This window comes from Pistacia vera, unplaced genomic scaffold (assembly GCF_008641045.1).
Source record: "Pistacia vera cultivar Batoury unplaced genomic scaffold, PisVer_v2 Contig462, whole genome shotgun sequence".
Classification (NCBI taxonomy): Eukaryota; Viridiplantae; Streptophyta; class Magnoliopsida; order Sapindales; family Anacardiaceae; genus Pistacia; species Pistacia vera.
The window spans coordinates 81,314-94,090 of record NW_022196293.1 but is presented as its reverse complement, the minus strand read 5'-3'; the positions used below and the strand labels follow the sequence as shown (position 1 = coordinate 94,090).

The 12,777-nt window shown below is 34.1% G+C and overlaps 1 protein-coding gene across 1 annotated transcript in view; it reads left to right on the top strand.

Moving 5' to 3' along the window:
• Positions 1-3,157: 3,157 nt before the first annotated feature.
• Positions 3,158-12,777, top strand: part of LOC116145499 (ABC transporter I family member 11, chloroplastic) — a 28,280-nt gene continuing 18,660 nt past the window's right edge. Inside the window, 8 exon segments of the mRNA XM_031430957.1 lie at positions 3,158-3,325; positions 3,431-3,484; positions 3,935-4,014; positions 4,403-4,454; positions 4,564-4,697; positions 4,976-5,090; positions 5,253-5,339; positions 5,739-5,787. Of these exon segments, the coding sequence (XP_031286817.1) occupies positions 3,158-3,325; positions 3,431-3,484; positions 3,935-4,014; positions 4,403-4,454; positions 4,564-4,697; positions 4,976-5,090; positions 5,253-5,339; positions 5,739-5,787 (739 nt within the window).

Sequence of the window (12,777 nt, the reverse complement as noted above, 5' to 3'; positions counted from 1 at the left end):
TATCTTTAATAGGTAAGAGAGACACTAAAAACTTGGAGTATACCCAGAGATATTTTTTTAATGATTCAATTGTATTATATTGGATTATTTTGAATTGTGAATACATCACCAATTTATACAAAATTTTTGCTATACAATAGGAAATAAATAATATAATTACACTCAATCAGGGATTAATTGGTAGTGATTTTGGGTAATTGGCTAATCTTAGTGATTAGCCACAATCAGGCATTCATATTTCATCACTCCCCCTCAAGCTTGTGATTTGTATAGGTCATAAACTCCAAGCGGGTAGTGGATGTGATATTGTCTACAATTAGATATGGATAAGTATACCCAAGGAGGGAGCTGGAATGGTTTACAGACATAGTCAACTTCCAAATGGAGTTGAGTGAACGGGAGGTCGTGCTGAGGGACTATCTCCAAGGAGGAATAGTGGGAGTCACTGGGGAAGATGTTGGTGAAGATTTTGCCAGAAAAGGTTAACAGGAAGATTTTGTTTTGGTGGAGGTGTTTGTCTGCAAACAAACCATCCACAACTTGAGGAAAAATCCGAACAGTAAAACTCTCAATCGCTTATACTTGGGTAAACCATGTGGAGAGCACAAAGGCCTTGTCCTTGGCAATATTCTGAGTGCCTATGTGTCTAACAGGCTGAAGCAACTTAAGGCTAGAGTGGGTTGATTAGCAGAAGCTTGATTATGGAAGAAGTTATCTAACTTGAGTGCTATGTGTCTTGCAGTTGAAGGAACTTGAGGCTATAGTGGGCTGATTAGCGAACAACTTATAACCAGGATATTAGCACGTGCAAAAATGATTCAATATACACCAAGAAATTTCCAGAAATATTGGGAGATCACAATTGTCTTACTTAAAACCCAGTCTCGTAGACTTTATATCGACTTGTTGACAAAATTTTCCTGAAAATGGATATATCCATATAACTAGCTACTCATGTCCTAAACTTAGGCTAGAGTGGGTTGGCAAAGCTTGGAGATGACCATTGAAAAAAAAAACTAACTGGTATATGTTTGAGTTAAGGACAAAAAGAGAGGAGACCAGTATTGTGTTAACTGAGTATCCTTTGAATTGCAAGGACAAAAAAGATAGGCTAGCTGACGAAGCTATTCAACTTGGAAGCTCCTATACCATGTTAGAATTGAGAGGGCAACAGGCAATTGAAGAGAGCGGAGTATGCCCAAGTGTATATTTAAGAGGGCAAGAGAGATACTACAAGGTAGAGTATGCTCGAAATATATCTTTAGTAATTTAATTGTATCATATTGAATTATTTTGAATTGTGAATACATCACCTATTTATACAAAAGTCTAGCTATCGAATAAGAAACAAAATGTATTACACTTAAAGAGATTCTTGTTTTGTAATGTACTTTTTTTAAATCTAAATGAATCGAATGTACCTTTTAAATCTAAATGCATCGAACCTTGAGTATAATAAATTCGATACAACATATTTGTTCCTATGTATTCAAGCTCAATCGTTTCTTCTTCTCCTTACAGAATCTCATAATTAGGGAGGAAAAACGGTATGACCCGAATGTCCTTTTTACTACCCAACCCGAATATTGGTTGTGTGAAATGGTATGGTAACCAACCGTTTATGCAATACCCGAATATGGGATACCGAATTTCGGTTCGGTTACTAGGTACCCAAATGTAAAACCCGAATTTCCAATATGCATCCAACAAAATTTCAAATTTCTTCACATTTTAATCAAACATAAAATGTTAATTAAACTTGTAATATTTCTTCTAAACAAAAATTGCAATGTTCTTCCAAACTTCCTCAATTTTAATCAAACATAAAATGTTTCCACACTAAACATAATGTTTTACATAAACCAAACATAAATGTTTCACACACCATTACACCAAACATAAAATGTTTACATAAACCAAAACAAATATTTTAACACAAAAAATAGAAATAATTCTTCACAATAAAAAGAGCCCAACGAGACATTATCAAATACCTTTTGTGATAGAGAAGTGGAGCAATTGGTAGAGAAATGGAGAAATAAGAATTGATGCAAAGTGGAGACTGGAGAGAACAAGATGCGAGTAGTGAGCTAAATGGAGATAGAAGAAGAAGATGCGAGAAATCAGTGCTAGTGGAGACCGAAGAGAATAGAGAATGGAGAGATTAGTGGAGAGAAAATGTAAATGAAGAGAAATTACTGGAAGTTGCGAGGAGAAATGTAGAGAAAGGGGAAAATGGAAAAACGAAGAAGAAGGTTATTTGGTTTAGGGAAATTGATTTGGGAATTGGGATTTACATTTTTTGTTTTACTCTTTTTTTTTTTTTTTTTTTTTATTAAACAGTTTCAGGTACCCTTTATATTTTAAATACAACTGATATCTGATTGAAAACCGAATACCTACTTAAATACTATCTGAATCCAACTCATCGAGTATGAAAAAATTGTTTGATTCGATCATTACTATTAATTCGTTTGTTCGATTTCGGTCTTTTTTGTCCCCTCTACTCAATTGAGGTGGGTAAGGTTTTCAAAGGATTTCATTATGTTTGGTATGCGTTGTGGTTGCACTGCCTACCGTTAGCTCTCATGACAATTATTTCTCACAAAAAATGTGTGAAATTAAGTTAAATATTATTTTTTTCTTGTTTTCGTTCTGACATGATGGATGAAAATCTTCCTAATTATGATTTGGTTCGTTTTCGAATACAATTACTTCCGATTTTATTCATTGATCTACGGGAATTGATGTTCGTCTTTATCCAATCAAGTTCACGGCATACTAACGGCAGGGAGGGTACCTTGGATAATTCACATAACACAGAACCAACTTATCTATTTGGAAACCAAAGGGGTAGTGGGGGTATTAATCCTTTAAAATTAAGAAAACAAACAGTTTAAAGATTTCTAAAGTTAATTTTTTTGAAAATTGATCAACAATGATTATAGGATAAGTTACTGCAATCCCAAACTAAACCTTAATTTATGTTTAATTATCGTGGACATGTCTAATTATTAAGGCAAGTTCAACATTATTAAGCGTTTTATTTATTGAAACAGTAAAGAAGGATTAAATCAAAACGTGGGCCTAATTCCTAAATAATGTGAAACCTTTACCTACGGGGGCCCAAAGACGATCACGTGACACTGACGCTGACATGGCAAAACATTTGGATTCTCATCACGTGAATTTGCCGAACGTTAAAGCGCCCAAACCAAACAATCGTCTACCGTTTATCATGGCGAGTTCGACTTTGGCGCTCTCCTCTCCGCTTCACTGGACAAATTTGAATTATCGAGCTTCATTTGTACCAATCACGCTCCAGGTAACAATCTACATAATTAGTTACAATTATCGTCTTCTCTATTTGCTTATTAATTTAGGTTTTGTTAAGTTTTTTGTGTTGATTCGATTAATTCCCTATTTACAGATTTATTTCCAAACTCAGGCTGTTGGAATCTCCTGTCATTATTCTTGCCTTGAAGTGAGTTTTTTTTTTTTTTTTTTGTAATTATTTTGTTTCATATATATTTTTTTAAAATATTTTGTTACAACATTAGGTTTTATTCTAGTTATTGAGATGGCTGTGAATTTACTTTTTAGTTCATAGATTGTTTATTAAATTATGAATAATTCAGTTAAGAGATTATTAGACTAATTTTGATTATTTTATGTGATGGTAATTATATTAATTTTGCTACTTCTATATTCGAGCACTGGTCATTTATTTGCTAGTACTACTAGTGACTTGTGAATTTATATTGATTGTGTAATTTTTTTCTTGCTGTGCATTAGCTTGTAGTGCTAGTTCATTTTTTTTTTTCTTGCATTTATTAAATTTTGTTCTTTAAGTGGATCTCAATGGTGAGTATTGGGAGAACACTATGATTAAAGTGTTGGAAGTTACTGAAACGAAATAATCTGTTACTTTAAGGTTAAGGATGTCTACTATCGACCCCCAGGGACCCAGCTCAACATTTTAAATGGAATTAGTTTCTCCCTTCCTGAGAAAAGGTATATGTTTGTGCTATGACTTCATTAGTAACAATTTATCATGTCCATGTGTTTCTTCTTTATTCAATTACTCCTGTTTAGAAGTTACATTTGGAAAGATTATAATGTCTGAAGACTATAACCTTAGAGCTCATCAACAGGTTCTCTATAAACCACTTCTCATATCTGTAATTTTGATAGTTTTGATGATCTACTAATGTCTTGGATTAAATTGTCTGGAGATTTTGTGATTTTTTTGCATAAGATGTTGAAACACCCTGTCTCATCTTGTACTCATATTTCTTAACTACACTATGCTAGCGGCAGAATTCTCAATATCTATTAGATGGTGGCTTCAAAGCAAGTGCTTTCTGTTTATGGACTAAATGTATTGTGTCATTTGCTGCAGTTTTGGCCTGATTTTTGGACAGAGTGGAAGTGGAAAAACTACTCTCTTGCAGGTTGACCCCTTCCTCAAATGTTTTTTTCTTCAGAAGTTCTTACTGTTCAATTTGTTAATCCCTTGTTTTTTTATATTTCTGAGTGTGCGTCCTTTCCTTTCCCTCTCAGCTTCTTGCAGGACTAAGCAAACCAACATCGGGTTCCATTTACATTAAAAAATATAGGAATGATGACAAACCAAATGAGTCCCCTGACTCGTTACTCGCTGAAAGAGTTGGCATTGTGTTTCAGTTTCCAGAGAGGTACTGAAACCACTGGACATTATCTCCTCCATGTTTCTTATGATAAGAAATCTGGGGTCCTAGATGTTGTAAACTTGTTTTCTTTAAAAGTTGTTCTATTCACTAAGTCTGATTTTTCGTACTACTTGGAGTTTTTGCTTGTGATGTTAAAGGGAATTTATTTTATTTATATATTACTTATTAATTTCTTTCACTTTCTTATTTCTCACTTGTCAACAACGTTCTTGATTCTACTTTGTATTGTTAAATTTCTAAGAATATATTGTTTTGCTAGCTAGGTATTTTGTGGCAGATACTGTGCTTGATGAAGTTATCTTTGGGTGGCCAAGGCAAAGTGGTGATCTTCAATTGAAGGAGTACCTTACTCTGAATCTCCAAAGAGCTATTAATTGGGTATTATTCTCCTTTCATTCTCTTCTCCCACCCCACACCCCACCCCCCCACCAAAACACACACACACCCTAACTCTTACAGTTGTGTTACTGTTTTCTAGATATTGACTTTGTTATGTGTGTTTGCCATTCTCTGTAACATATATTCAATTGATAATCCTAGGTTGGATTTGGTGGGATCTCTTTGGATAAGGACCCTCATTCTCTAAGTGGTGGCTATAAGCGTCGGCTTGCATTGGCAATTCAATTGGTAAGACCTTATCAATTACCCTACCCTAAATTGACACATGATTACATATGCACACAAATTTCTTTTGGTTCATTTTGTAAATTATGATGGACCTCCGTGAGAGATCCTTTAATATCATTGCCTCAGAATTTTTTTTCAATTAAAAATCCCCTTAAAATTATTTGAATGCTCCTTATAAGAGGGGTGTTTTTAGTAAAGAATTACCGCAAAACCCTTTTGGAAAAGTTTTTTCAGTAATTTTTAAAAAGATTGGGTGGTGATAAAATTTAAGGGTTTCTCTGGGGTTCAAATTTATTACCTTTTTCATTTTTGGCCATGGTTTTAAGAAATTTCTATTTCTAGTTATGCATGACTGTGGCATGATTTGACTGCTAAATGGTGATTATTTTAATTCTCCAGGTACAAATCCCAGATTTATTGATATTGGATGAACCTCTTGCTGGTCTGGGTATGAAAGCTCGTTCATTGCTAATGTTCTGAATTATTGTTCCTTTTTGTGTAAATATATAAATTTAGACAGCATCAGAAGTCAATCTAATAATTAAGCATGCATGATCCCTGTAATCTACAGCTTTATGTTACTAAACTGCTTGCACGTGCCGTCCTACATATTGTCTTATTTAGGAGCACTTTGGTCTTGGGAACAACTTATTCACCCAAAAATAGTACATCAACCCAAGATCTTTGAGAGAAAACGTTGAGCAAGAGGACCACAAACTGATTAACCATGGTAGTAACTATTGCTAGTGACTATTAACCATCAACATAAACTAAGAGGTACATAGTAGCACTAGTATGGAAGACAAACAAAGAGTATCAACATGGGAATTCTTAAAGCCCGAATGGAGAAAGGTACGAAGTTTCATGATATGCCTGAGGGCTGTTTGAGACATAGATGGCTTTTGAAGCTTGCAACAAAAGATATTGCTTAATCAAGAATTCAGGCGGTTGACTCATGTAGACATCCTAGATAGATGACTTAGAAAAATGCATTATGGTATTAAATTGTCATAGTGACTAGCCACGACACAAGTCAAATAAGAACCACTTGATCTGTGGTAGGCTTAACAACTGGACCTCTGGAGAAACATATTATTGACATCAAATTGTCATAGTGACCAACCACGACTCACAACCAAACTGAGAACAACTTGAACTGTGGTAGCTTAACAATTGGACTGAAATGTCCTATAATTGACCTAGTGTGATGAAAACCCTTTACAACCAAACGCCTTGAACATGTCAATAGAATCATCAAATTGACGTTTAGCTATGAAAATCCACTAACAACCAAAAGATTTTGATGAAGATTAGGTGGTACTAGTTCCAATGCCTATTTCGTACGAGAGCATCATACTCTTCAAACATGCTTGATGCCACTTAGGATCTCGTAAGGCTTAAGTTATTGCGTTAGTTCAAGGTCATTGGGTGGATAATTGAGTATAAGTTTCAACTTTTTGATAGTTAGTGGATGTATTTTTTGCTCTAGTGATCATTCTGTGAGTAGGTGTGGTGGAGTCACGGTAGGTCATAGTGGTAAGGATGGCAAGAATAGAAGGTGTTAGGGTCACCAGAGGTGCTGGAGTTGCACACTAGGACTGTTGAGGGACACTACTTTAGATGGTGTATTGAGTTCGATATTAAAGAGCAGGGTGAAACTTGAAGTGGTGGAGGAATCCAAGTGGCAATGGTGTTTGTTAAGGACGAGAAGATGAGTATAGAAAGAGTTGAAAGGAAACACTTACTCAACAAATTTAACATGTGGGACACATAAATTTTGGAGGTGGAGGGATCAAGACACATAGGCAATTCATTTGAGTTAAAGAATAACCAAGAAATACTAAAGTTTGGAGTGGGAATCAGTTTGTGGAAGTGTATGGTCTAAGCCAAGGGTAACATAGGCATATATTTTTAAAAAGGAGAGGAAAATTTAATATGGGGGTAGGCATGTGTTTATTAGGTATACAACAAGGGCAATTGCATGAGACCAGTAGATGAGAGGAAGAAAGGCGAGATAATAATGCTAAACCTGTTCAACTATGTAAGGTGACGTCTTTTAGAGAGTCCATTGTGTCAGTGTTTGAGGTGGTATAGTGCGATGGAGATACCATTGGTAGACAGAAATTAGCAAGAGAGATGTATTCACCCCCATTATTAGAGTAGAGTTTTAATGTTTAATCAAAGTATTTTTCTACGATGGCTTTAATTGAAGAAGACATTTTTAACTTCTGACTTTTGCTTAGAAGGTAAAACTTAATATGTTTTGTGAAGTAATCAATAAAAATGACATAATTTAAAGCCGTCTGTGGGATTATTGGTGAAGTTCAAAATTAGAGAATATTATTTCAGAGTTTAGAAGAGACAAGTATAGAATTAGAAAAAAAAAAAAAAAAAAAAAGGACATTTGTAGCTTTATTACAAACATCATACAAGCAAAATAATATATCTTACAAATTAACAATACAAAGTAGAATCAGGAACGTTGTTGAGAATGAGAAATAAGAAAGTGAAAGAATTAATAGATAATAACAAAATTCCCTTTAAAATCACACAAAAACTCCAAGTAGTACGAAAAATCAGACTTAGTGAATACAACAACTTTTAAAGAAAACATTTTACAACATCTGACCCCAAACTTCTTATCTAAGAAACAGGAGGAGATAATGTCCATTGGTTTTAGTACCTCTCTGGAACTGAAACACAATGCCAACTCTTTCACGAGTAACTGTTCGAGGACTCATTTGTTGCCATCATTCCTATATTTTTAATGTAAATGGAACCCGATGTTGGTTTGCTTAGTCCTGCAAGAAGCTAGAGGGAAGGAAAGGACGCACACTCAGAATATAAAAAACAAGGGATTAACAATTGAACAGTAAGAACTCTGAAGAAAAAAACATTGAGGAGGGGTCAACCTGCAAGAAGTAGTTTTTTCACTTCCACTTCGTCCAAAAATCAAGCCAAAACTGCAGCAAATGACACAATACATTTAGTCCATGAACAGAAAGCACTTGCTTTGAAGCAACCATCTAACAGATATTGAGAATTCTGCCGCTAGCATATGTAGTTAAAAATATGATGTACAAGATGAGACAGGTTTTTTCAACATCTTATGCAAAAACATCACAAAATCTCCAACAATTTAACATGCAAATAGTAAGTATATCCAAATAGTTTAATAAAGTTGAAATTAAATTAAAACCATATAACATGCAAACGGTAAGTATAGCGCAAGAATCTTAGATGAACCAAACGTAAAAATATAATTTGTACATATATACAACATTTTAAAGAATATGTAACAATACACACCAAATAAAAACCAAATGATTATCTAGTCCAACATTTTAATGAATATTTACCAAATAAACAATGTAAACAATTTTAAAACAATCAATAACACATTTGTTTACAAAACTCAGATGAGAATAAAAAAAATACTTTTTCACAAATCCTCATATAACCATCGATTTAGGACATTATCATACTACATAACTTAACAAAGTGCAAGTACGCACAATATTGTAATAAAGCACTCATTTCACAAAGAAAGCAATGGTCTCAACAGTCGATTTCACAACATCAAAGAATCATGTCTTGCGGATCCTTTTGTTTGAATTGAGAGGCCGACGAGAGGCGATTAAAAAAGCCGGAGTATGCCCAGAGATATCTTTAATAGGTAAGAGAGACAACTAAAACATTGGAGTATACCCGGAATATTTTTAGATGAATTCAATTGTATTATATTGGATTTATTTTGAATTGTGAATACATCACCAATTTATACAAAAGTTTTGCTATACAATAAGGAAATAAATAATATAATTACACTCAATCAGGGGATTAATTGGTTGAGTGATTTTGGGTAATTGGCGTAATCTTAGTGATTAGCCACAATCATGGCATCATTTTTCATCACTCCCCCTCAAGCTTGGATTTGTATAGGTCATAAACTCCAAGCTGCGTAGTGGTGTGATATTGTCTACCATAGATATGGGATAAGTAATACCCAGAGGGAGCTGGAATGGTTTACAGACATAGTCAACTTCCAAATAGGAGGTTGAGTGAGACGGAGGGTCGTTGCTGAGGACTATCTCCAGGAAGGAATAGTGGGAGTCACGGGGAAGATGTTGGTGAGAAGTTGCCAGAAAGAATAACAGGAAGATTTTGTTATTGGTGGAGGTGTTTGTCTGCAAAACAAACCTCCACAACTTGGGAAATGCCAACAGTAGAACTCTCAATCGCTTATACTTGGTAAACCATGTGAGAAGCACAAAGCCTTGTCCTTTGGATATCTTAGTGCCTATGTGTCTAACAGGCTGAAGCAAACTTAAGGCTAGAGTGGTTGATTAGCAGAAGCTTGATTATGAAGAAGTTATCTAACTGATGCCTATGTGTCTTGCAGTTGAAGCAGAACTTGAGGCTATAGTGGCTGATTAGCGAAACACTTAATAACTCAGGATATTAGCACTGCAAAAATGATTCAATATACACCAAGAAAATTTCCAGGAATATTGGGAGAGTCACAAATGGTCTTACTTAAAACCCATTCTCGTTAGACTTTTATCGACTTGTTGACAAAATTTTCCTGGAAATGGATATATCCTATAACTAGCTACTCATTGTCCTAAACTTAGGCTAGAGTGGGTTGGCAAAGCTTGGAGATGACCATTGAAAAAAAAAACTAACTGAGTAATATGTTTGAGTTGTAAGGACCAAAAGAGAGGTTAGACCAGTATTGGTTAACTGAGTATCCGTTTGAATTGCAGGACAAAAAAGATAGGCTAGCTGAGCGAAAGCTAATTCACCTTGGAAGCTCTATACCATGTTAGAATTGAGAGGGCAACGAGGCAATTGAAGGAGTCGGAGTATGCCCAAGTGATATTTTTAGAGGGCAAGAGAGATGACTACAAGGTTGAGTATGCTCAAATATATCTTTAGATAATTTCAATTGTATCATAGTGATTTTTTGAATTGTGAATACATCACCTATTTATACAAAGTCTAGCTATCGAATAAGAAAACAAAATAATGTAATTACACTTAATAGAGAATTCTTGTTTTGTAATGTACCTTTTTAAATCTAAATGAATCGAATGTACCTTTTTAAATCTAAATGCATCGAACCTTGAGTATAATAAATTCGATACAACATATTTGTTCCTATGTATTCAAGCTCAATCGTTTCTTCTTCTCCTTACAATGATCTCATAATTAGGGGAGGAAAAACCGGTATGCCCCGAATGTGCCTTTTTACTACCAACCCAAGAATTGGGTTGTGTGAAAATGGTACTGGTAACCGAACTCGTTTATGCAATACCCGAATATGGGATAACCGAATTTCGGTTCGGTTACTAGGTACCCAAATGTAAAACCCGAATTTCCAATATTGCATCCAAACAAAATTTCAATATTTCTTCCACATTTTAATCAAACATAAAAGGTTATTAAACTTGTAATATTTCTTCTAAACAAAAATTGCAATGTTTCTTCCAAACTTCCTCATTTTTAATCAAACATAAATGTTTCACCACTAAACATATATGTTTTACATAAACCAAACATAAAATGTTTCACACACCATTACACCAAACATAAAATGTTTACATAAACCAAACATAAAATTTTTACACCAAAAAATATAGAAATAATTCTTCACAATAAAAAGAGCCCAACGTAGACAATTATCAAATACCTTTTGGAACTAGAGAAGTGGAGCAATTGGTAGAGAGAAATGGAGAAATAAAGAATTGATGTAAGTAGTGGGACTGAGAGAACAAGATGCGAGTAGGAGCTAAATGGAGATAAGAGAAGAAGATGCGAAATCGTGGGCTAGTGGAGACCGAAGAGAATAGAGAATGGAGAATTAGTGGAAAAATGATAAATGAAAGAAATTACTGGAAGTTGCGACGGAGAAATGTAGAGAAAGGGAGAAATGAAAAACGAAGAAGAAGGTATTTGGTTTAGGGAAATTGATTTGGGAATTGGGATTTACATTTTTATGTTTTACTTTTTTTTTTTTTTTTTTTTTTTTATAACAGTTTTCAGGTACCCATTTATATTTTAATACACCTGATATCTGAATTGAAAAGCCGAATACCTACTTAAATACTATCTGAATCCAACTCATTTTTTCGATATTTGAAAAATTGGTTTGATTCGATTCATTACATTTCAATTCGTTTTGTTCGATTTGGTCTTTTTTGTCCACCTCTACTCATAATTCGAGGTGGGTAAGGTTTTCAAAGATTTCATTATGTTTGGTATGCGTTGGGTTGCACTGCCTACCTTAGCTCTACATGACAATTATTTCTCACAAAAAATGTGTGAAATAGTCACAAGATATTAATTTTTTGCTTGTTTTCGTTCTGACATGATGCGATGAAAATCTCCTAATTATGATTTGGTTCGTTTTCGAATACAATACTTCGATTTATCATTGATCTACGGGAATTGATGTTCAGTCTTATCCAATCAAAGTTCACGCATAGCTAACGGCAGGGGAGGTACCTGGATAATTCACATAACACAGGAACCAACTTATCTATTTCGGAAACCAAAGGGGTAGTGGAGGGTATTAATCCTTTAAAATTAAGAAAAACAAGTTTAATAGATTATTTCTAAAGTTAATTTTTTGAAAATTGATCAACAATTGATTATAGGATAAGTTACTGCAATCCCAAACTAAACCTTAATTTATGTTTAATTATCGTGGACATGCTAATTTATAACAAGTCAACATTATTAAGCGTTTTATTTATTGAAACAGTAAAAGAGGATTAAATCAAAACTGGCCTATTCCTAATAATGTGAAACCTTTACCTACCGGGCCCAAAGACAGAGTCACGTGACACTGACGCTGACATGGCAAAACATTTGGATTCTCATCACGTGAATTTGCCGAACGTTGAAAGCGCCCAAACCAAACAAATCGTCTACCGTTTTATCATGGCGAGTTCGACTTTGGCGCTCTCCTCTCCGCTTCACTGGACAAATTGAATTATCGAGCTTCATTTGTAACAATCACGCTCCAGGTAATCAATCTACAATTAGTTACAATTATCGTCTTCTCTATTTGCTTATTAATTTAGGTTTTGTTAAGTTTTTGTGTTGATCTCGATTAATTCACTATTTTACAGATTTAATTTCCGAAGAACTCAGGCTGTTGGAATCTCCTGTCTTATTCTTGCCTTGAAGTGAGTTTTTTTTTTTTTTTTTTTGTAATTATTTTGTTTCATATATATTTTTTTAAAATATTTTGTTACAACATTAGGTTTTATTCTAGTTATTGAGAATGGCTGTGAATTTACTTTTTAGTTCATAGATTGTTTATTAAATTATATAATTCAGTTAAAAAATTTTTGAGACTAAATTTTGATTATTTTATGTGATGGTAATTCAATGTCATGATTGACACAAAAAGAACAAACTTTGCTTAATA